The sequence below is a fragment of the Beta vulgaris genome, chromosome 5 (assembly GCF_026745355.1).
Source record: "Beta vulgaris subsp. vulgaris cultivar EL10 chromosome 5, EL10.2, whole genome shotgun sequence".
Classification (NCBI taxonomy): domain Eukaryota; kingdom Viridiplantae; phylum Streptophyta; class Magnoliopsida; order Caryophyllales; family Amaranthaceae; genus Beta; species Beta vulgaris.
The window spans coordinates 64,012,327-64,036,772 of NC_079206.1; the positions used below are offsets into that span (position 1 = coordinate 64,012,327).

Below are 24,446 nucleotides of genomic sequence, written 5' to 3' on the forward strand. Positions count from 1 at the left end.
TCAGGTTTTCAATCTCGCAAATAAATAAATCACATGTAAGACGAATAATAGTAAGCTAAATAATTAATGGACAGTGACTATTCATGACAATTTTTTCCTTAAACTTATTTAAAAAGTATTCCTTCCGTCTTTTATTAGTTTACCCCTTTTGACTTTTGATACTATTCACATACATGACTTTGACTATCTCTTGTAATTTGTATTTAAGGAAAAATATAGTCATGTGAGATCTTGTTGGATTCGTCTCAATGTGTATTATCCAAATATCAACTTTTTTGTAATTTTTGCTTATCGAAAATTAGAGATATTAAGGTTCAAATTAGTATCTCGGCAAATGTGCCCTAAAGAAAGGGGTAAACTAATAAGAGACGAAGGGAGTCACTAATATGACAACTTATCGGGTTGGGTGTGGGTCATCATTATCGGGTGAAATTCCGGGTGTAGGGTCACTCCGGGTCGGGTGGATTCGAGTTCAGATAATTTTCGGGTCTGTTTCACCTTCGGGTCGAATTGGCCGGGTTATCCGAGTTTCAATTCTATTTCGGGCCATTATTTTTGGATAAAAACGGGTCTCAAGTCGGGTACGTGTCTATTTTGCGGGCTGTACTTATTTGCCCCTCCCAATTTTCTCCTTCCAACATTCGAATTTTTCATTCGTGCGTTCTCTCTCCGTCCACGCCCATCAACGAGCCAGCGACGCCATTCACCGTCGCCGAAAACAGCAAGTCGGCAGGAGTACCACTAGTGATTAATCTTCGTTCGCATTCATACATTTGATATTTGTAGCAAATTAAAGCTTTGATCTGAAGAAATTTTCTCACCTAAATCAAGGTTAGATTTTATTCGATTTCTACAATATTCTCAGGTTTCTAAATTGCTGTTTTGGAAGTGTGCATAATTCAAATTTCTAGTTATGGTTTACTATTTTACTGGTCAGAGTTTCTTAATGTTGCTTGGATTATAATTTATATGCTTGTTTGAATTTGAATTATGATGTTGATTTTAAGTTTTCTAGCAATGGCGATTTTCGTTTTTTTATCTATTTATTTTGGAATTCGCTTATATTTGCAATTTTAAATTTGCTAAGTTTAATCTAAGGTAAACATCCATTCTCAAATATTCCATTAGTGAGCTTGTAATTTGCTATTATAACCTGGATAAAATTGGTTGCTTATGATTTGTTTTTAATGAATGTTAATTTAGGTGTTTTGAAGCCGTTTAAATTATGTAGCATATGTAATTAGATCTTAGAGCTTAGAATTGATGAACCGATTTTTTCGCCGTATTGTCATATGCTTTATAAGTTGTGAACCAATGTAATGCTTAGTTTTCATGCTTATTTGTAAACCGCCTATGGACATAGTTGAACATCAGATGCAGATTACAGTTTTAAGTCAATTTGTCGTGCTTTCGATTTGTGTTTTCTGTTAAGATATGATCATATTGCGACATAGCTTTTTTTAACAGAAAAACAAAGCAGTATTAGAACATACGATGTTTTTTTAATGTGGCTTTATTGACGTGACACGGATTTGTCATCTGTAGCCTGTAGGACCTGTATAGGCATGTTGTGATCTACTTGCTTGTAGTCGTGTTTCTTTGTCTTAATCTGGTTTGTTTAGGGTAGATTCATGCTTGTCCTGTGACATTGCAAGTTCATGTTGTTTTGATGCTAATGGCTATTCTACGACTCTGGAGTCACTAAATTTCATGTTATGTGATTAAGCACATGTGAGAAACTCGATTTATTGGCTGCGATCCATGTGAGAAGATGCTCTGTTTTAGCTTGTTGAGTTTTAGCATGTGTTCATCAAATGTTTTTGTTTTTTTTTCGGTGAAATGATTCAAATGTTTTGTGAAAGATAATATTTATCTTGTAGCAAAACAATGTGGACCGTCATTTAATCTATGGAGTAGTACTGGACACTAACACACTATACCGTGTCTCAGTGGATTTCTAATCATACTCTACAATCTACATCACATTAGTCATTCTCAGTCTCTCTGGAGGAAGTACTATTGTGTTGTATTTGGAATCTGCAGTTATACATGGATTCATCATTGTACAATCCCAACACTGGCTTGGATAAATATTTTGGTAATATAATCTAGCTTCTATTTCAGTCTGAGTCTGCATTCTTTTGACCTTGACTTATTTGAACTTATTAGACTTGGCTAAACCCGACGAGCCCTAATTTCACCTTGTGCCTAAATCTAATTAGACCTAAAGCCTTTATTTTAAGGGGAAGAGAACATACCCTAAGTGGATTTTCGATCATAATATACATCTCATTCCATTGTTGGCTTTACATACTCTCGTTTCAATATACCAGAAGTCCCATTAATTTCAAGCCTCTTTGTTTACATCTACCAATAATTTGTGCACACTAATCCAATCTAGTATTTGTCACTTCATCCAACTGTCTCTCTTTGGTTCGTAATACTTACTGCTTCAATATTCCAATGCAATATTCTTCTTAACTTTAGGTATCAATGCAATACAATTGCAACACTACCAACCCTTATCTTGTGCATTTTTATAAATAAGGTTGCCCCAAGTTGAACCCCCCAAAGAGAACTCTTTTCTTTGTATTTCATTTAATATTTCCAGTCTTTCAAATTAAAAATTTTGTAGTACTTTTCTTCTATCTTCTGTTTGACAATGTGGATCCTTCCAGATTGTTGGTTGGTTCTCTAACCACATAATCAGAAATTTTGTTTTTGTTTTCGCATTGTAAGTTCTCATCATTTTACTATTAATTATTGCTTCTTGAAATTTGCTGATTACTTTGATTTAGTTGATTCGTATTGTATATATTCTCCCGTTCTGATGCTGAAGATACACTAAGTGGTTTTCGTGTTTTGATGATTTAAGGGATTTTATATTGTGGGACAAACTGCAAAAAGTCTTCACAACTTGGTTCTTTTCCTCTTCATTTCAAGTCATCTCTAAATGCTGTGCATTAATCATGTTAGTTTTATTTGGTTTGCAACAGTTTAGAGTTACCTTTTTTCAGTTTCTTTTCATCGTTAATGGTGTTTGGGTGATTTGAGTCAAATTATTTAGCTCATGTAAAAGTCAGAACGATTTGTTTTCGATGCGAAGTTCTTTCTGGAAACCCTATTATGTGAAACCTTCACACTGTATCTTGATATTGTCATTGACTTGTAGGGGATTCACGGCAGCTTTTTAAGGCGTGCAAGATTCGCCAAATATCAGAATATCTGAATCATCTCGTGCCATGGAAGATGAGAATAATGCCCCAAACCCATCCTCAATTTCTGACCAATCCTTAGATCTGGCTGTTCAAAAGAAGCACCAAGCAATGATCGAACGGCTTTCTAACCGCCACCAAGCTCGTCACCGGAGCAAAGAGTCGGATTCATCTCCGTCCTTTGAGTCTACTGACTCTTTCCTTGCTCGCTTTTCTGATCTGAAGCATTCAGTTAACTCTGAAATTGATCAAATTGGACAAGCCCCTGAGTCTTTCACTAAAGGAGACCTTGATAATGTCTCTGCTTTAATCAGTGATCTTGAGAAGCTTCTTGCAGAAAATTCCTACCACTTGCCTTCCTATGAAGTTCGTGCCTCTCTCAAGACTATCTCTGACTTGAGAGAGTACCTTGAAAAGGTGTCAATGAAACTAGTTCCTAAAAAGAAATTCTCTTTTAAAAGCAAAGTTGTGAAGCAGAAACTGCCCAATCTTTCCACGGAAAAAGTTGACAAAGTTGAAGTGGTTTCTGGTAACAAATCTTGTATTATGTTGGATCTCCCGGGATTTAAGAACAGAGAACGAGAGGTTCTGGTGGAGAATTTGAAGGGAAAGGACATGGGGGAGTTTTCATTGTCAGACCTTGATTCTTGTGAGGTGAGGCTGGTAGGTAGGTCAAGGGCAATCTTTATTCATAGGTTAAAGAATTGCAAAGTTTATGCAGGGCCTTCTCTGGGTTCGGTGCTGATAGATGATGTTGAAGGGTGTGTATTCATGTTGGCATCACATCAGATAAGGATTCATAATGCTAGAAGATGTGACTTTTACTTGAGGGTGCGGAGTCATCCCATAATTGAGGACAGCAGTGAGGTGAGATTTGCTCCCTATTGTTTGCAATATGATGGGATCGAGGAAGATTTAAGGGAGTCGAGACTTGATGAGGAGACCGGGAGTTGGGCAAATGTTGATGATTTCAAGTGGCTGCGTGCCATACAGTCTCCTAACTGGTCCATCCTTCCGGAAAATGAACGGGTTAGCTCGTTTCGTGTAGCAATTGAAGATAGCTGATGTAAGCAATGCTATTGTTAATTTGTTATAGTGTGCTAACTTTTTTCAATATATTTCCTTTTGCGAGTATTCTTTTATTATATAAAACCAGAATATTGTATGGATCATCATATTTTTTATTTAAAGAGCTTTTTTTCCCCACTTTCCTCCTGGTGTCTATCTGTCGACAACCCTGCTGTGCTTTACTTGTCTTTGCAGTTGGTGCGACTTCTTTTGTTGATGCATTGTTCATGAAACCTTGCCGCTGCCGATCAAGCTACTGGCTTAAGAATTTTTACTGGTCAGTGGGCCTGTCTACTCCTTCAAATATAAATGATTGACCTTTGTGAATTCGCCACAGTTACTATAGGAATGATCATTCAGGACTTTGAACTCATTGTTGATTCTCGATATCATAGAAATGCTGAAAAAAATTGTGTTGCTTTCTCTTGGCTTGTTTGCTTTGAATATATCACTTTTCTCTAATAGATGCTAGTGCAAAAGGGGCTTGCGTAGGCTTTTTTTGGAATGAAGCTGTGCAAGCTTTGTTGAGTGTGTATCGTCATTAAGAAGAATTATAAGGTCTTAAGTGGAATAAGGATCTTTAGTAAGCCCTATAGGATGGAGATGTACAGAGCGCAGTCCTGGGCATCCAAATCATTTATCTAAAGTTCTGGAACAGTATTTGAAATTCATTAATACATTCACAAAAGAAATGTTTGGTGACATGTTATCTATGAGAATAACAAAAAAGTTACTTCCTATCTCATCACACTCATCAGGATCGCCATAATAACAAGTATTGTTAGAGTTTGGACTGCAAGACATACAAAATTATCTTTGTCTCCATAACCTGATTTCCAAGATAATAGCCACAATAACCATAAGTGCAACAATCACTGCGTAGGTACCATACCAACTGGAGCCCTCCATACCCAAACGAATTCCATAGAATATGTTTGAGATTGCAAAGATAACCAAGATCCTCCCTGCATTATGGTGGTACCAATTCCAGTATTTCCGCGGCTTTGATCCTTTCTTTGGTCTAATCAAGACAGCCATTACCTGCATAAAGCCGAGCCCTTTTTAATATGTATTTCCCTCTATTGTAGATTTTACCTTCAAGGTAGATATATATGTAAATGTATCTTACCTGAAGACAGCCGAGTATCAGAATTAGGATACCAATGTTCTTGTGGTGTGTAACTTGTGCCCTTAAAAAATCCTTAACTACAAACCCTAAGACAAAGCCGACTAGTCCAAATAGGAAGCCGAAGATCTGGATTGCCATGTGCGAGTAAAACCAGATTGGATCCCACTGCCTGAAGTACCTAGCAACTATTGCTCCAATTGGCAACAAGATTCCCCATCCTAGCATGTTTAGAGCACCATGGGTCCTTTTTATTCCAGTATATGGGCTGTCTTTTGTGCTGCTTCTCCCTGATAAATAATTTAAAGTAAAATGACTTTTCAAGATTCTCACTGCTATAAATTTGTTTTTCATTATCTAGAAAACAGAGAGCGAAATGACTACCCGAAAAAGCTGATTACTGAGCAACACATTGTATTTGGATGGTGAAGTTCATAATGTATTTCTAACCTTTGAACTGAAGCAAAGTTGTCATGTACAAGGAAACTGATAAAATGTCTGTCCATTTCTGCTTATACGGAGTGTAGTTTATGGGGTGAGTCTTATGCAATAGTTTCAATAAGATCTCTAGAGGTGGGAATGGACTGTGGAGAAGGTATTTTTTCTTGCAACAGTGAACTTGTTTATATGATGTATTGATGTCCACGACCAATTATCGTAGGATAACATAAATATCTGTGGTAGCAGTATGTGGGGTTAAATGCTTCAGTTTAGAAGATGCTTGTGTGAGTTCCGTGTAATTAGTCTTCCATTGTCCAATCACTAACTATCCAGAATTTCCTAACCAGACATAGCAAGAATAGGTTATATTGGGAGCTCTGACTACGCTTATCCTGACCATTTCCAAGATACTATATAATAAAATGGAGATCATGCTGTCAGAAAGACTGGTCATTTGACATTTATTTGGTGGTGTGAGTAGATATCTAAGGGAGAGTTGGTACTTGGTAGTGATATGGTAATGTATGTCATAATGCAACCAAAAGTAACTGGGAGAATTATTCTGAGTTCTATGAACGTGGCCTCTACAGCATTTGTTTTGTTTCCTTTCTTCCTTTTTCTGTCTGTCTGCAATTTTTCCTGCTTTTATGAAATATTTTTTTTGTAATTGTTTCCCTTATGTCATTGTCATCTCATTGTAAATTCAATCTGAATTTTTATCATTACCAGTATGGTAAGTGAAAGAACTGTTCTTTGACCAAGTAAATGTATGTAAATTAAAGTTATGATCTCAATCAAATGAAATACTAAGATAACCGAGTTATACCTGTAGTATAATCCAACGAGGCGCTGCCTGTTTCTCGGTGCTGAGTCAACCTTAACCCGTCATTGGCTAATGGCAGCCGGCCATAGGGCCCCACGGCATAGAGCAGCTCACTGCGAGGATGAGCTGTATTGAGCTGGAAACCTAGGTACATGCGGTTTGACTCAACAAACACTGCTGTCGAATTCTCCGTCACAGTGAGGTCACCTGCATCAGGCTCCACCTTCTCAGGGTCTTTATCCTGCAAGTAGTACTGCTTGATGACTGCTGTCCCATTCCTGTAGACCCAGCCCACCATTGCACTGGAGCCGACCATCAGCCCATTGGTTGAGAAACCAATCCCAAGCCATGAGTCCGTGTTCGGTGCTGAGAGCAGGAAGCTCCATAGCCCTGGTTGTGCTTGTACATACTGGAGAAGCAAGGGAAAGAAAAGTGATGAGAGATGACATCTTTATAATTCTAATGGAATAGGCAGAATTAACCCAGGCTATCCAGCTCATTGAAATTGGATAGCAATGCACATATAGGACCCAAATCAATATTAACCCAATTTAAGTAACTCGAAAGGGGTGAAAATTGAAAATCAGGTATAGAATAGGCTTGAAATGAAAGCTGATCGAAAAATATAAGGTTCTAAACATGACTTTGGACCTACAAATGAAATCACCTTCTCTGAGACCGATGTTTTTGACAGGTCTAGCTACAAGGTAAGCTAAGAAGTTGAAGGTTGAACCCCGCCTACAAAGTTGATTGCTTGGTTGCTGTCTTGACAAGGTTGTTTATGCTTTACTATTGACAGCTTACCACCCCCCTGTACTTGCTAACAGATGAATTAAAATTATTTCCTACCTGAAAGACCTTGGTTTTTGGGGATGGGGGGTTTGAAGGTGGCGAACTTACCCGAAGAACGTAGTCTTTGGAGGTCCAGACATTTTGGCAGAACATGGCAGTTGTGTCAAAGTTGACCATTTCATTGAAGTCGACAATGCTGTTGCAGGATTCTGCATTTTGTGATAGCACCAGCAAACATGGGTTAATGAGGAGGACTATGGTGAAAAAGATGAGATCTACCTGTTTCATATCCGTCTCTTTTCCCTTGTTATCTTGGATGATTTTGTGTTATTTGGTTCATGTAATTCCAGTTACTTTGAATGAAGGCAATACGTTAGGTAACCATCTCCACTAGAAGGATTTGTAGGAGTTGACCACGTTTGTTGTCGCCCAGTTTGTGATTTTAATGTCTGTGTTATAAAAATACTTTGTATACTATATTGTGGTATTTGCTGAATGATGGGATGGTGGTTTGTTATAATATTCATGCTCTGCACTTGTAACTGATATTCTAATAATCTGATTACCTGTCTTTTTCTGTATGTTACGCAACATAGTAATCTTTGTTTTGTTCAACTCTACTGGCCTAGTAATCTTTGTTTTGTTCAACTCTACTGGCCTAGTAATCTTTGTTTTGTTCAACTCTACTGGCCTTCTCCGTTTTGCTGAATTTTTCGAGGTACACGGTGGGACCCACAGGACTCGGGCTTGGGGGAATCGAGGGTCGTGTATGGGTGGGGAGTGTGGAAGGCTAGCCTTCCCCACTTCCTCCAGCCCTCATCCTCTAGCCTGATTGTAATATTTGTTCCTTCAACTGCAGGATTACAATCTATGTGATCTTCGTCTCGTATAAAGATGTAAACTCGTAGTCTCGACGAGATGATTGTGTTCATGGCTTGGCAACACTGGAAGTATGGTATTCAAGGCATGTAGAAAAATGGAATTAGTAAATTATTAGGTCAGTTTACTTTGATATTGCAGGTACAATGATCTGCAAGAGTCCCTTATACATTGATGTCCTTTGTAACTTCTTTGAAACTTGCTTCATATTATTACCCAGATATATATCAAAATCCAAAGAACTTTTCCACTGTAGTGCAACCGCCTATTATATTATATTACTCTCATGATCTCTATTATATAAGCCAAAGGGGGAGTAATGGTGTCCCCTTTGAATTTACATATTCACCCCTCCACAACATAAAGATAAAACCATTACACGTAAACTTACCAAAAGAAAATTCAACCAAATCTCTATTAAACCCAATCAACTCATGACGTAAACTTTTCCAATTTCTTAGTAGACAGAAAAGGACAAAAAGTGGCAAAATAAATTATGGAATTTAAAAATAATAACATATTTGTTTATTATAACTGATCCGAGGCAGATCCGAACCCAAGTATTAGTTCCAACTTAATGTAAGGGGTAAGGGATTTTTCCCAGTTCTCACAACGACAAAGGTAGGCAATATTCTATCGGCCATATTATATTACCAAAATCTGTAGCACTTTTACCTAATCCAATTGAATGATTCCACAATTAATAGATGATAATGCTGAGAGATCAAGTCATAATAGCATGGATAATATATTTTGGATGTTGGATAACACAAACAAGAGGCAAAGTCAATTTTTACAGATAAACAAACGAGGCAGGGCCCTGTGAATAAAAGTGGCATGTGTTTATCCATTTTTTGCCCTGTGAAGAGGGTAAGAAACCACATCTACAGCCTATAACAAGTCATATATCAGCCTAGCAAATATGTTACAATACAAAAATCCTCGAGAAAATTAAAAAAAAAATCCGGACAAATTAATGGCTCAAAAGGCGGGTTATATTACAATCTCAAATGTAGCACAAAGCTGACATTGAATGTACAATGCAGTTAGATCAAATACAGTTTCGATACAGAACTTAGGTTTGGATCTGCAGCCTCTATCAAGATGTTCTTCATGAGCTTCTGCTAGTCGATCCCTCAACAAGCTCAGGTTTACCTATTAAGCAAAATAATGATAAACGGATAAGTAAACAAAGAGTTTTCGACCAAATATTCACAAATTAGCAGAGAACTCTATGCCACTAACATTCAAACAATGGGGGGACTAAAGAAAGACAAGTTCCAAACGAAACTTGCAATTTCTGCAGCTAGATATAGGAACACTTTAGCCAAAGTTCTACAGCAACAACAGATGAACTGAACAAATTTTCTCCAGAAGCAAAATCCTTTCTTTCATTTTTGAATCACCAGTACCGGAAAAACAATGCCCCCCTGGTTTATCTAGATACAGTTAGGTCCCAAGGACACCCTTTGAGAAAAGCAGAAAAGACATCTCTATCTCCATTTGTTCTTTGATAAATCTTTTTTTTTTTTTTTTGGGGGGGGGGGGGGGGTTGCATGGTCGTCAATCATATAAGTGTAAGTCATAAGGGCCTCAAGATTATAAATTGTTAACACAAAATAGAAGATCACAAAGACTATCTAAATATCGTTGAGTTGACAGTCCCTACGGATCCTACGCACTGCCTAGGTGAGAGTTAATGTGTGTGCAGGACAAAGCATGATAAAGAATGAAAGATTGAGTGATAATTGCAAGACCTCATCTCCTCGGTTGAGCTTAAGATGACAAAGATTGCAATATATAAGATGCTCATTCTCTTGTAATTCTCCCTTCTTGCAGACCGGACACCAGATTTGCTCCTTCCATGACTACAACCATACAATCATAAGATAATACAAGGATGAATTAGGAACGGCAGCCTAATAAAAATTGGTTCTTTATTATATCTTTAACTACACCAGTTAAAGTTTTCTTGGTTCACATCTTATCCACACATGTTTAATCACTCCACATCACATACCTTTCTATCATTTAACTGCATATACTCATTAACTGCAGAAGCCAAGTACTCGTCTTCTTCATCCTCCAAGATAATGGATTCCTCCGCTTCTGAAAAGGCTAGATAATTTCAGCCTCAAAAGTCAAAAAACTTTGCATACCAAATCAGTTCCAATTTGTGGATTTCTTTTTCTTTCTTGGGGAAGGGGAGTGCCACAAGTGTTCCAGGAAAGCTACCAATAACTTGCTACTATACCTTTTGCGAGAGGGTGGAGCATACCTTTTTCACTCAGCTCCAATCTTATATCTTCATAGAAGATCCTTTGCATTTCTAGCAAAATCTCTTCACATTCACCTTTATTAGCTGTTTGGGTACCATCATATTCCCATAAAACGTCATCTTCTCCTGACAAAGAACTTGGAAATTCTGAAGAATCAGAATACTGGTTCTTAATCTTTTTCAACTCATCAGAAACTATACCCTCAAAAGCAGACTTGATTGATTCCTGTAATTGATTCATGAACCAAGCATGTGTAAAGATATCTACTTAAAAAAAAGGCTTCTAAGTTTCTGGAATCTTTAGTACAAGAAACATTGCATAAAACAGTAGCATATCACAGTCAATCGTACAGGCTATAGTATCTGAAAGTATTAGGAATTCAGGATGTAATGTGGAGGAGTAAGAAATATATGGTCTGAGAAACATACATAAGAAGTGCATGTACTCCAATTGAGATCAGTAATCCTTTTGTTCTCCTTAAATTGAGTATCGATCCAATAGTTAGGTATAGAATACCAAATCTCGTAATGTCTATCATAGTCTTAATCAAAGTTACCAAATTACCTAATTTCTAACATAGTCTTACTTAGAATTCAGTATTCTAAACCATACTGTGTGCGCTTCAGGACACAGGACAAGAGCATCTATGTATATGTTAAGATATGAGCTTTTGAAAATCAATCTTTCTCCTCAAACTGAGCTTTCATCCAGTAGTTAGTAAGCATAATAAACGTCATAACATCCAAAACAGTCTTATTTCAGTGTTCTAAAAACATACCATGTCTGCTCCAGAATCCAGCAGACAGTAGCATCTTTCTAAACGTTAAAAATACAGATTGCACATTACAGACTACTGAAAATAAATCACAAGAATGACCAACTTCAACATTTCACAGATGACTCCATCTATCAACAGCATGCATAAAACAGATGACTCCATTATTCCGACACTCCAACATGAGTAAACGACACTTGGATACTTTATTAGGATCCAAAAACAAAGCATTTTGTTATAAAATAGCCGAATCAAACACATACTCATGTACAGTTCAAGTAACTCCAACATTAGTATGGACACTTTATTATGATCCAAAAACATAGCATTTCATTATAAAAATAGCCGAGTCAAACACAGACCCATATCCCCAATATGAGCACCCAGAGTTCGGAGTAACTCCAACATGGGTATGGACACTATGACACTTTATTATGATCCAAAAACATAGCATTTTATTATAAAATAGCCAAGTCAAACACATACCCATACCCCAATACGAGCACCCAGAGTACCGAGTAACTCCAACACGAGTATGGACACTTTGACACTTTATTATGATCCAAAAACTAGCATTTTATTATAAAATAGCCGAGTCAAACACATACCCATGTCCCCAATACAAGCACCCAGAGTTCAAGTAACTCCAACATGAGTACGGACACTTGCACACTTTATTATGAGCCAAAGCATAACATATTGTTATAATATAGCCTACTCGGACACGTACCCATGTCCGATACGAGTATCAGATTTCTAGTTATAGGAAAAAGAATGCAGCATAACCAAGTAGAAAACAAAGCAAACCTGTTTAGCAGAAGATTGATTGAGAGGTGATCTGAAACTCCATAAAAGCTGACTTCTATCTTCTTTAACCCTCCGGTAACAGCTCTCCTTTAACTATTCTTCATCAAAACAAACACAACCAATAATAATTAAAACAAATATATAACATAATAATACAAAAAAAAAACAAGAAAATTTAGATTGTGAAAAATTCTTAAATGAGGAAGATACAATGAATATAAGAAATAACCCAGAAAAGATTATGGGCTAAAATTTGAAGGGTTTTTTTCACCTTTTCTTTCCAAGAGATATGAAGGGTTTTGAGGGGTTGTCTTTCTGGCTTCAATTGCTTCTTTTTTCCCTCCATTTTCAACAAATTTTGCCCTAAATTACCTCAAAATTCTATTTTTTCAAGATTTTAATCCCAGAATTAGGAAGAGTCGAGATCTTAAATTGGTGTATGTGGAAGAATTTCTGGTTTTATAACAAAAACAATCGAGAAAAAAATGCGTGTGTATTGGCGCCCTATGAAGAGGTTGAAGAAGGTGATGCAGCGCGGTAGTGTGACCCTGGTTACGACGTCGTTTATTAATTTAGAGTTCAGTGTTTTGCAAGTTTTTCTTGATGTTTTTTTTGGTAAACAAGATGTGTATTCATTGTCGATATTAATGACTAATCTCCTCGCCCCGAGTGTTCCACTTAAGAGTAAAGAGTTGGCCAAGAATCTTTTTCAATTTTCAAAAATTGAGGATTAAACCTCCGACTAGTGGTGTCATAACAGGTTCTCAAACAGGTTCTGGGTATACCCAGGGTGAACCAGATCAGACCCGGACAGGTCATGATTATGTCAGTCAATGTCCCAGGTCGTGATTGGTCAGGTTTTTGTTCAACTGGGTGGATCACATTTGAATCATGGGATTGCTGAGTGCCGAACAGGTCTGAACGTTCCATTTACAAGTCGATTCATTATCAGTTATGATCGCTTCTGGACAATTTTTAACCGAGTTTGTGCTAGGCGTATTTGGGTTTCAGGTATGCTTGGGTAGAGTCAAGTGTACTCGGGTTGAATCACTAATGACCTTAGTTCGATCATTGTAAAGCATCGGATCCATTTGCTATTGAACGTTAATTCAACTTCGACTGACTCCTTGTCGGGTCATTTTGATTTTATAAACGAATCATATTGTTAAAAGCATTAAGATCGACATACATATACATATGTAAGTGTGGGATACTATATGGATGATAACAAAAAACTAATAAAACACTATATTGTTTATCGTAGTTAAGAAAAAACATATTCATGTGGAATCTTGTTAGATTCGTCTGAATGTATATTTTTCGGATATATACTTTTTATAATTTTTATTTATCGGTAATTAAACTTATTGATGGTTGAAATTATACATTGGCAAGCATGAAAGTCAAACTATTGCAAGTAAAAAGAAACAGATGAAGTAATAATAATAATAATAATAATAATAATAATAATAATAACAACAACAACAACAACAACAACAACAACAACAACAACAACAACAACAACAACAACAACAACAACAACAACAACAACAACAACAACAACAACAACAACAACAACAACAACAACAACAACAACAACAACAATAATAATAATAATAATAATACAAATAATAAGAGTAATAATAACAATGCTAACATTAGCAATAATAATACAAATAAGAACAAGAATACTAACAATAATAACAATATAAATACTAATAGTAATAGTAGCAACAATGCTAATAATAGCAATAACAAAAACGAACATAACACGGTATATATGTACTATGTTGTGACTATATATGATAAAAGTATAAACACACTCAGTATCTCACTAACTTGTTCCACGATAATTGAAAGAAGTTGTTACTAGATAAGATTAATGAATATATCAATATAGATTATAAGCTAATTCAAGAACAATACAATATTTTATCTAATAGTCTTCATGTGAAATACATTTTGAAACTAAAAACATATAATTGGATTGAAACAACTTGTTATTGGACAAGATCAATAAATGTATTATTGTAAGTCGATAATCTATATATGTCAATGTAACACTACATATAAGTTTACTTAAGAAAATATAATAATTATACCATTACTTAATTGAGTAATAGACTGATAGTTGTATAACGCTATAAGGAGTCTAATTAAAATTTAGAAACTCAATTCATAACTCTAATTAAATAGTACTTAAATACTAATCATAATAATTTCAATAAAAATAACCAAAATTTCAAATTAATAAAATAATCGACTAATTATTAAATTTAGAAGTTACTAAACCAAGACAAGAATTAGTAAGATTATAAAAAATATAAGATTGTCAATCATGTGATAAGTCATCAATCCATCAATCCATGTGCTAGATCATTCTCTTTTTCTATTGGCCAAAGATTAATATCATGGATCATGAATTAGAACCCTTGATTTGAGAAGGATCAAAATCTAATCACCAATCTCTCAAAGATTCAAACTCATCTCCCATTTCTGATTTTCCTTCTCTATTTCATCTCTCCCTTCTAAAATCCTAATCCCCATCCGTCTCTCATCCAACCACCTCCTATTCCTTAAAGTAACTTTTAGTTTCACAGAAAGTAACCCCTAGTTTTAGTAAAAATAACCCCCAATTTTAATAAAAATAACCCTACAATTACAAAAAATAACCTCTATTTTAAGTAAAAGTAACCCATTTACATTGCAAAAAGTAATCTCTAACTTCACTAAAAATAACCCCTTAGCATTTGAAAAGTAACCCCTTAGTATTTGAAAAGTAAACCCTAGTCACAAGTGCAGAAAAAGAAAGAAAAAAAGAGAGACAACGCTTGGGCTTTATATTAGCTGGCCACACCATTTGTTCAAGGTGTGGCCAACCTGGTGTGGCCGACCTTATATAAAAGCTTGCATTAATAATCAGGGATATTTGGTTCAACTAAATGCTTCAGTTAGACGACGTTATGAAGACTGGTTGAAAAATATAATACTAGTACTGGAGTACAAATTATTGATTGTGGATGAATTTTTGAGTTTTAAAATGGTTATTTGCTAAAGATAAAGGTTGTAAACAAAATGTGCACAAAAGTACAGTAATCTTTCAATATGTATTATTAACAGAGAAATTTATACAAAAAAAAGACTATGAATTTGGATTAGATAGAACATTGAAAAGCAAATTATCGTTCCCAAACAGGAATGATCCCTTGAGCTGCCAAACGCTTCTCAACCCAAAACACCACATGCCTTGGGGTGATTTTCTTCTCATCAATAAGAAAAGGCTCCACAGTACTCACTTCCGAGCCATACGAGCATAGCGAAAATCCCTTTGGACCTGTCAAGAGAGAGTTATGTGATAGTTTTACATCTAACGCATTGATTCATGGCATGAAAGTATGTAAAATATTCGATATTTGAGCCACATTACGATACTTAAAGGTAAGATCGAGGGGTGATAATAAGCCTAACTGGTTGGTGAGCTAGTCGAGTTGTGGAGAGCTAAGCTCCACCACGACTCACAAGACTATTATAATTTGACTTAACTTTATAGAAAGGATTTGCATAACTTGGTACGAATAGTAATGTTATAACTTGGTTACAATAACTTTCGAACTAAAGTTGAGCTTCAGGCTAAGTTGATCATGGAACTTTTGAGCTCGACACTTGACTTGAACTCCATGCAAGTAATACATGCTGAGCCAAGCAACCCCAAGCTTGAGATCGACTTGTTATTACCCTAATAAGTACTACATGGGTTTCATCAAACGAGAGAAAAAGGGAATCAGAGGAAGCTGAAAAGAAGAAAATACCTGTAAGATTTCCATCAGGGAAAAACGCCCAAAATGAGTAGGCTTTGTCCTTTTGCAGAAATGAACCTTCCAACTGATCATTTCAGAGCAAAAAAAAACCATAAAGATTTTTTTATAAAAAGGATTGTATTATAGCATTTTGTACTTTTTAATACTAATGTTTTGTGATCAAATGAGCATGCAATTTTGCATGGGATGCAGAAAACTAACAGTATTATCCTTGAAGGCCAACTCAAGATCTGTTATATCATCTTGTGCTTCAAGAATTGATTTAAGAGCAGGTATAACATCTTCCTCCATCATCTGAGGCAATGCTTTAGCAGGAGCTTTCGCCGCAGGTTTTGGCTTTGCTGCTGCTGGAATTGCTTCTGCCTTCTCTTCCTTTGCGTCCGCAGAAACTAAGGGGGAAAACATGGCATAATATGTTGTTAATTGATTTGCAAATTGTGCCACTCATTTTGAGCCAAAATCATGGAGAACTTCATAACAGTCGAATCAGAAACTTGGACACATACGGGATACCCATGTTTAACACAAGTACTTGGGTCCGAGTAGCATAAAATGCAAATGAAAGTCACCAGATTAAAGTAAAATTCAGGAAGATAGAAATGATTACCTGTAGGAGTGGATGATTCTTGAACAGCAGAGCAGGCAATGTGTTTACAAGGAGCAGCAGATTTGAGAACCACCAGCTAAACCAAGTTGTAATAGGTCAGTGGACTAGCATATACTACTTCAGAGCAATGGTTACTTGTATGTTTGCATCAATCTTAAAATTTTTGACAGCAAACTGAATAAAGTAAAGAACAAAGGTGATTCTATTCATATATTAAAATTGATGCAACATTCTGTAACATAAAGTAACATATTGAACTAAAAATTAAAAAACAACATTTTAATAGTTTCAAGAAACTTCACAAGAAAATGGGGAGGGAGCCAGAGACTAAAGAAACTACTGCAGAAAAAAGATGAGATGTCTGTACCCGGGTAGGATCAGATGAAGGAGGAGCTAAAGCGCGACTGCTGGAAACCCAGTTGCTTCCATTAAAATCCAAAGAAGCGGCTTTAAACAAAGATATCCTGTAAATTTCATCATATATAGAACTTACACATTCAATTAAAGGAGAATAAACAGAAGAAACTAAGATATACCAGTTAAATAAACAAACAAAAAGTGTAGAAATTAAAGAACCTTGAAACTCCAACAGGTGATAATGCCATCTACACTTCAATTTTTCTAGAGTGCAGCAGCAACTAAATAATCTAAATTGTCAAGTTTAATAGTTGCACATTCTTTATTTCAGCTTATAAAAAGTTATTGGATTTTATTCTTAGATTGATGAAAGTGAAAAAAAGAAAAATTAAATAGTTTTTATCAGCTGCAACTGAATACTAAATGAATGGAGAGGCATAGCCCAACAGGCTAATATCCACAGAATTGAAGAAAATATATGCCACTGAAATTTTAATTTCTTTAAAATAAGAGAATTTATTTTTTTGTCTTTTTTAGTTCCTCATTTGAGGCTAGAAATAGACCCCACAAAAAGGTCCCAACCAGTGAACTTGTGAAGGCTGGATTCTGGGGTTTGTTTCAAATGCTTCCCCACATATCTGTTCTTCAAGGTCATGTATGCATGTGACTTCCACGTGCAAACTGCACCAAGAAGAAAAGGATTTTGCATCTAGGATATGGCTTCTTTCTCTAGCTAGTAAAATAGTATGTTACTCAAACACGGATTGAGTGTCTACTCGGATACGGGTGTCCAAGTGTCTAACTCGGTTATTTTGTAGAAAAAAGTCAAGTTTTTAGTTTAAAATAAAGTATCCAAGTAAAGTATCGTGTCGGACACTGACACCCTATTTTTGAGGTAAATGAAGGTCTCGAAGTAACACTGGTAAAATAACTTGATGAATGATAAATTTACTAAACCAGTGTATGATAAAATATGTTCAATTATCAATATATATCTTCCTTGTGAAGAAATAAAAATTTCCCCCACATAACTTAGCATCAAAAGATGATCTACTAAAGTTGCAAAAATTTACATGAAATTGTAGACCTTGCAAGTTACAATCATCCCATACGCCTTCCTGCTGGAGCTTAGTGCGTTGCGGAGTCATGAGCAAAGGCCCCAGGGAGTATAAATTAGTACTGAGGCAAATTATACACAAAATTGGAAGCTTGCCGTAACTCAAGAGAGTTTACATTTGTTGTCATGCAACCATGAGAATGCAGCAAAGGCAGACATTTCAATTATCTTTTCTTTCTCGATTTTGTTAGTACAGTGTCTTGGGTCTTCTTCACGGTCAGGCTGTTTTCTTTGAATTTCTGAACCATGGTATGAACCTGCATCGATGAAAGAAAAATATCATGCACAGCTGAGTTCAAACATTGGTATAAAAGAAGCTTTATAGCATGAAATTCCAACTGAGGTAATAGAATTGCAACTTCGCCCACTTGATACGGGGAGATTCTCATTGGATAAGAGACTTCGTCCAAGTCAAAACTCTAATTAACGTAAAAAAATGGTGTTTGGTGAAGTGGTGTTTTAAGGTAACTTTTAGTAGTCAAGGACTTAAGGTAGTGTTTTGATAGAGGTAGCTAAAACATACTATAACAACTACTTTTGCCGCACGAGCCCACAGGCCACAACTCAGGAAAAAGAAAATTGTTCCTTTAGTATATGTTCGCACATTACTTTTCTCACAGCTGGTTCTTTGGAATATTTAGAAAAAAGAAAAAAGCAAAGAACGGAGAAGACAAACCTTTTTGACACCAGATGTCAGACCCATTCTTGAAAGTTCCTTCCAGTCAACACATTTCCAGACCATACTTCCTTCATCCGGCACGCTCTGCAAGAAATCCAACCCACCTTCATGGCAAAGGCAAATTGCAAAAAATAATTAACAAAGAACCAACACCCTTTAGATACATAAATAGTATAATAGCCAAACCGTTAAGATACAATGTAAAGTTGATAGGCGTGTCGCGCACATAATAAAGATAATTCCTAACTAACCTTTGTAGTATGGCAAGTTAGGATCGAATAGACAAAGACAAACAGTATCAAACACTAGATATTTTGATTCTTGACTCAAATTAACTAAACAAGTGACAAACAACGGTGGAAGAGATGTTAAACTAATACAAACATCTATTCATGCACAATATTTTGCACGCATGCGAATTATCAAAACCAATTTTCAAACTTCTTCGAAATAGTAATTATGGTAGAAAACAATCAAACCTCACAATGTAACACAAGGAAAAGCAATCATCTTATCACAAGTTCTCCCATAAGCTTGACTCAATCATGAATATAGTAGCTCTCACTTTAGTCGTGCACAATATCTCTCATGTGTATAAAAAGGTTCAAATGATTGTTCAAGACTATAATTTACCATAAGCCAAATAGCCTTAGCACGCTGGGTATAAATTATAATAGACGACTTGACAGTGATCAAGTTACAAAAAGCATTATCATCGTAGCGCTCAGATCATATTGAGTCTTGAGCGCTCATTTGAACCTTTTTATACACATGAGAGATATTGTGCACGACTAAAGTGAGAGCTACTATATTCATGATTGAGTCAAGCTTAGGGGGAAACTTGTGGTAGGATGGTTGCTTTTCCTTGTAATATATTGCGAGGTTTGATTGTTTTCTACCATGATTACTCTTTCGAAGAACTTTGAAAGTTGTGTTTGAATTGGTTTTGAATATTCATGCATACTCTGCTTGAGGCGGCTATCGAACTCCTTCCTTGATTTCCTAGTTTGGATTACTTTAGGACAAGGAATAGTTTACCTTGGGGGAATTTAAGTCGGTTTTTAGTTGCATATAAGTAGGTTTTAGGTCTCAGTTTCATGTAGTTTTTAGTGCATCTTAGGTCTATTTGCATGATTTGAGTAGCTTCTGAACCACATGTTACTTTGATATACTTTTGCCTAGGGTGTGCACCGGTCCAGGACCGGACCGGTGGACCGGAATTTAAATTTTTTTGGATCGGGATCAGACTGGAATATTCCGGTCCGGTTTTGGACCGGTTGGAATGGAATTTGTATTTTTTATTCAAAAAAATCTTTTTTGCTTAGGTTTAAGCATGTTTATAAATTCAATAGATTAAAAACTAATAATTCTAAAATCAATAATCTTAAAAGCAATAAAGATGAGGTTTTAACTTTTTAACTTTCGAACTTTTCTAAGTTTTAAACTTTTTTTTAACCTTCAAAGCTATTTTTACAAAAAAAAAAAAATCCGGTCCGAAACCCAAGTTTCCATGGACCAGAGACCGGACCAGAAATTTCCAAAGTATTTTCGGTCCGGTTCCAAAAGTGCACAGCCCTACTTTTGCCTCTTATTTGTGATTTTCATAATATTGTGGCCGGTTGTGGCAAAGAGAGGTTAAGATGATTCGTATATGGTCTAGATAGCGCATCTGAGAGGATAGTAGATGAATTTGAGATATTTCGGATTGAAGAAATGATGTTATTTGAATAATATTATTTACACGGACCATGCACATTTCCGCTTGACCGAGCGACGAGCAGATAGCTGCTTTCCCGTGCAAATCTGTAAAGAGAAGAAGAAAACAGTCTGCACATTTCTGCTTGCCCGTGCAAGCTGTTGGTTGGCTAATAGAGTAATATCCGCGATCTTCATTATTTCCTTTTTTTAGTTTTTTGAAAACAATAGTTAGGTTTTCTAAACATACTTTGAGACAGCTTTAGATGATTAGAGAATAGAGTATTAGTTTTAGAGAGTTTTTGGAGAGAAAAACTCCATTATTGAGCATTCATATCTACACTTTGGCTACTTTGGATCGATTTTAATCAAGTAAAAGACTAAGTTTTTCTGGAAAAAAAAAGGAGTAAGAAATGACTCGTACCTTTTAGGTGTATGATCAAGTATTCAACATACATTTTCAGCCGTATGTGAGAGAAAACGTGGACGTACTCTCCAACTTCCTCTCTCGAGATCACTTTGCAGGTTTTCTTTGTATCAAGATTGAATGATGTTTTTAAGAAAGTATCAATTGATTTCTTTCTAATTGCTGTTTCAGACTCTTTCCCTAGCAGAACAGATGGAAACTCCCAGAGGCCAGCTAGCAAACCTTCATTGGGTCTCTTCACAAGAAGATAACGGCTTGTTCCCTGGTAGGCTTCTACCAAGTTCCTGGATTCTGTAATCTCCACAACACATACAGCAGAGAATTCATTTCTCGGTTTAGCCTTTACAACTTTTGCTGGATAATCAGTCACTAATCCACCCTTCTGAGATAATGATAATGCATGACACTGAGCAGAAACAGGGCATTCAGAACAGCTTGGGCTTGTCACAGTGCATGTTGTTGCACCAAGCTCCATTAGTGCCTGGTTGAATTCTCCAGGTCTACGAGGATCCACTAGTTGGCCTGCTAATCTCCTAAAAAAGAAGAATCATTCAGCATATAGAGCAATAACTAGCTGACCTGAACACGGATATGCTGAGAATATCTTTTGTTTTGTACCTCACATTTAACATTTCTTAACAGGCATTCCATTTCTTACATTAACTTCAACTTCATTAGTCAGTCAGTTATCCAGTTCGTGGTATTTATTGACATAGACATGTAAAGGTGAATATAGCATTGTAACAGTACAAATTTTATTTCTTCATGATGATAAAATTCTATATTGACAGTCCTATGAGCAAGCAAAGATGACAGGGAAAAGAGTAACACAAACACCAGTTTTAGGTGCACTTGCATATTGTACTGTTACAACTCCTACATATATCAGAAACAGTTTCCTACCAAACAAAATTCTGATTCAAGGAATAGATAGTCAACCTAGCAAGCTAAAGCATCAGTGTCCATTTGTTAAGTCATCGACACCCTTAGAAATAATAACACAAACAATCATGATGAGAACTTTCCGAACAACGTATCAACACATTATGTATACTGATGAACACAGTTATTATGAAAACATGTCAGAGAAATGAGAGTAGAGCCGTTGAATATCCACATATTCGCCAGAAAATGGTTTGAGGAATGCATTTGACAAGAATAATATTTAAGTGATAAAAGATGCATCCTCACCAAAATTTCTTTACAGTCACCGAGTCCTTTGGATTAGCAGATATAGCCTTCAACCTAGCAAGCACCCTAACCACATTGCCATCTACAACAGGCACCACCTGAGATAGCAACCACAGATTGTCAGATATTTAAGTTAATAAGAAACCATAAATACTCAATAATATTGAAGTTACTGACCTCATTGAACGCAATGGAGGCAATTGCACCTGATGTATAATCTCCTATGCCAGGGATCTTCCTCAGAGAAGAGACTGTTCTGGGAAAAGTGCCTCCTTCTTCAATAATCTTTTTTGTCCCCTATAAGATAAAAGGATTCAGTCATCAACAATGTCGTTCCTCCTCCACCATATATAGCTCTCTCTCTCTCTCTCTCTCTCTCTCTCTCTCTCTCCTCTGTTACTATAGGGATGAGGGGTGGAGGAGAGGAGGTTCGGTCATGATGCTGAAAAACCAATTAAATGCATTGCTTGAAGAACCAAAGAAGTTCCGTCCATAATTTGAGAAATGGCAAGAAAACCAAAGCAAACCTTGATCAGTATTCAATGGGAAGAAATATTAAAAGTAGAGGTTACCTCTAACAAATACCTTGCTCGTCTGTAATATCCCAAGCCTGCCCACATTTCATTCACCTCCTGCAAAGAAACACCGCTATGTAACTTCAGCAACACGATCAAACAGACACCAACCTTACGCAAACAATGTATATGCATTGATTCAAAAGGAGTATCATATCCTATTTCAATTGAGTTTCATCTTCTTTTGGTCACATTCTGATGCATCCAGAAATTAATTTGCAATCAAACACAGATGTCGAAGCAATATAGATTAATAAAGACATCAACTTCCCCCCCCCCCCCCCTTCAAACAAAAGCAACTTTAGAAGGTTTGCAAGTCAGACTACATAGTTTTCAAGCTCATAAACATAAATCAGAACTCACAAGTAAACCACACTAATCTCCTTCATAAATCAAATTCAAACCATTGACGGGGCGTTTCGTATGTAGCATGTAATTACATAAAAATAAACAGACAGCAAAATTTAGATTCATACAGTTCATTTCAGCATTCCAAGACTCAAACTTGATCAGTAAATTTCCTCAAAACACACCCACTTTCCTCACTTTTCCCATCTCCAAAAACCCACTAAATTTAACTCCTTTCATGGCTAAAATTAATCAGGCTCATTCTCCCTCTCCCCTTGTTACTCAATCTCAGTAACCCACTAAAAAAAATCAAACAAAATCATCACTATTTGGAAAAAGATGACAACTTTTTCTTAAACATCTAAAATTAGCATATATTTTACTAATACTTCATAATAAAAAGTAGTAAAAAAATGATACAAAAAAAAGGATGGAAAAAGAAGAACAACAACCTCAAGAGAAGCAAGAGAGAGAAGATGAATGGAAGGCCATTTCTGCATCCAACGGTTATAATAATCAATTACAGTAACAACCCTAGTTTGTTGCAGCATTACTTCAGAAACCCAAACCCCATATGCTTTTCTCTCTCCTCCATCATCAACATCATTTAAATTTCTCCAAGGCAAATCCCTTTTGTTCTTATCATACCATTCCAACAAAGATGCCCTAATTTCTGCAATTTCTTTATCATTGAACTTCAACAAATCTTCTATATCTTCAATTTCATTGTTTGAAGTATTTTTCAGCTTGGTGGGTCGTTTTCTCTTGTTTGGTATGATTTCAGAGGCTTTTGTTGATGAATTTGTGACATTTTTTAGACGTTTAGTGGTGCGAGGTTTGGACATGGAAGTGGGTAATGGAGGAAGGAAGAGAAGAGGGGAGGAGAGAGAAATTAGGGGAAGAATTTTGAAGGTGGGAGGTTTTCTCTGTTTTCCCGCCTAAAAATGGAGGTGAAGGGTGCCTCAGAAGTCAGAACTCAGAAGTGGAGTGGACAATACTGATACACAAGAAGACTAGAAGAGAGTTTCTTTGCGTTGGAATTTTTGGGGAGTGCTACTAGTAGGGTTGAAAATAATGACTAACCTCTTCGTGAACAGTTCGAGCTTATTCTGATCAAAGTTTGGCTCTTTGTGGCTCGACTCAACTCAGTTTGAGTTTGAGACCTTAACAAGCTGAGTTGAGTTACGACAAGTTTGATTCGAGAAGCTCGTGAATAAGCTCGGTTAGTTTTTGATGTATGGAAATGATGTGTACATAAATATATTTATTTTTGATATTACATAATGATAAGTTAATAATAATAAACTCAAAAAACAAAAATATTCAAAAAATAAATATAAAGAATACGAGTAAACTAAAGATAATAATAGGTCAACATTGTTCGTGAACAGTTAGATAATGGCTTGGTCCACGTTTGATCATAGCTC

General features: G+C 36.1%; 5 protein-coding genes across 15 annotated transcripts; 1 reads left to right on the forward strand and 4 right to left on the reverse strand.

The window, feature by feature from the left end:
• The first annotated feature begins 589 nt into the window (after positions 1–589).
• LOC104894486 (tubulin-folding cofactor C) lies at positions 590–8,342 on the forward strand. 8 transcript variants are annotated; one of them, XR_008969636.1, is made up of 5 exons: positions 590–831; positions 3,173–4,281; positions 4,479–4,560; positions 6,683–7,447; positions 7,561–7,989. XR_008969636.1 is itself a non-coding variant. In XM_010680733.4 (3 exons), the coding sequence occupies exon 2, from the start codon at positions 3,243–3,245 to the stop codon at positions 4,278–4,280; it is 1,038 nt and encodes a 345-aa protein (XP_010679035.1). In that variant the 5' UTR covers positions 590–831; positions 3,173–3,242; the 3' UTR covers position 4,281; positions 6,683–7,989. The 8 variants fall into 8 exon arrangements, 3 of the variants coding, with proteins under 3 accessions (XP_010679035.1, XP_048499959.1, XP_048499960.1); XR_008969637.1 differs by having other exon boundaries at positions 7,368–7,447; XR_002040052.3 differs by lacking the exons at positions 6,683–7,447; positions 7,561–7,989 and adding an exon at positions 8,325–8,342.
• LOC104894485 (cytochrome b561 and DOMON domain-containing protein At3g07570) lies at positions 4,964–7,753 on the reverse strand. Its single transcript, XM_010680730.4, has 4 exons — positions 7,574–7,753; positions 6,677–7,082; positions 5,413–5,699; positions 4,964–5,324 (listed from the first exon to the last, which is right to left on the reverse strand). The coding sequence occupies exons 1-4, from the start codon at positions 7,751–7,753 to the stop codon at positions 5,094–5,096; spliced, it is 1,104 nt and encodes a 367-aa protein (XP_010679032.1). The 3' UTR covers positions 4,964–5,093.
• An 823-nt stretch (positions 8,343–9,165) lies between the features above and the next one.
• On the reverse strand, positions 9,166–12,816 carry LOC104894487 (hypothetical protein). Of its 4 annotated transcripts, none has more exons than XM_010680735.4 (6): positions 12,477–12,816; positions 12,206–12,298; positions 10,599–10,848; positions 10,365–10,453; positions 10,102–10,212; positions 9,166–9,499 (listed from the first exon to the last, which is right to left on the reverse strand). In XM_010680735.4, the coding sequence occupies exons 1-6, from the start codon at positions 12,549–12,551 to the stop codon at positions 9,338–9,340; spliced, it is 780 nt and encodes a 259-aa protein (XP_010679037.1). In that variant the 5' UTR covers positions 12,552–12,816; the 3' UTR covers positions 9,166–9,337. The 4 variants fall into 4 exon arrangements, with proteins under 4 accessions (XP_010679037.1, XP_048499958.1, XP_010679038.1 ...); XM_048644001.2 differs by having other exon boundaries at positions 10,365–10,462; XM_010680736.4 differs by having other exon boundaries at positions 10,365–10,462; positions 10,623–10,848; positions 12,477–12,815.
• Positions 12,817–15,293: 2,477 nt separating this feature from the next.
• Positions 15,294–17,446, reverse strand: LOC104894488 (hypothetical protein). The gene is made up of 6 exons (XM_010680738.4): positions 17,207–17,446; positions 16,998–17,094; positions 16,631–16,706; positions 16,225–16,412; positions 16,015–16,087; positions 15,294–15,539 (listed from the first exon to the last, which is right to left on the reverse strand). Exons 1-6 carry the CDS (start codon positions 17,233–17,235, stop codon positions 15,385–15,387), a joined length of 618 nt encoding a protein of 205 aa, XP_010679040.1. The 5' UTR covers positions 17,236–17,446; the 3' UTR covers positions 15,294–15,384.
• A 505-nt stretch (positions 17,447–17,951) lies between these two features.
• Positions 17,952–24,063, reverse strand: LOC104894489 (adenine DNA glycosylase). Its single transcript, XM_010680739.4, has 7 exons — positions 23,472–24,063; positions 22,669–22,728; positions 22,274–22,393; positions 22,097–22,194; positions 20,903–21,438; positions 18,781–18,887; positions 17,952–18,361 (listed from the first exon to the last, which is right to left on the reverse strand). Exons 1-7 carry the CDS (start codon positions 23,862–23,864, stop codon positions 18,269–18,271), a joined length of 1,407 nt encoding a protein of 468 aa, XP_010679041.1. The 5' UTR covers positions 23,865–24,063; the 3' UTR covers positions 17,952–18,268.
• Between the last annotated feature and the right edge of the window lie 383 nt (positions 24,064–24,446).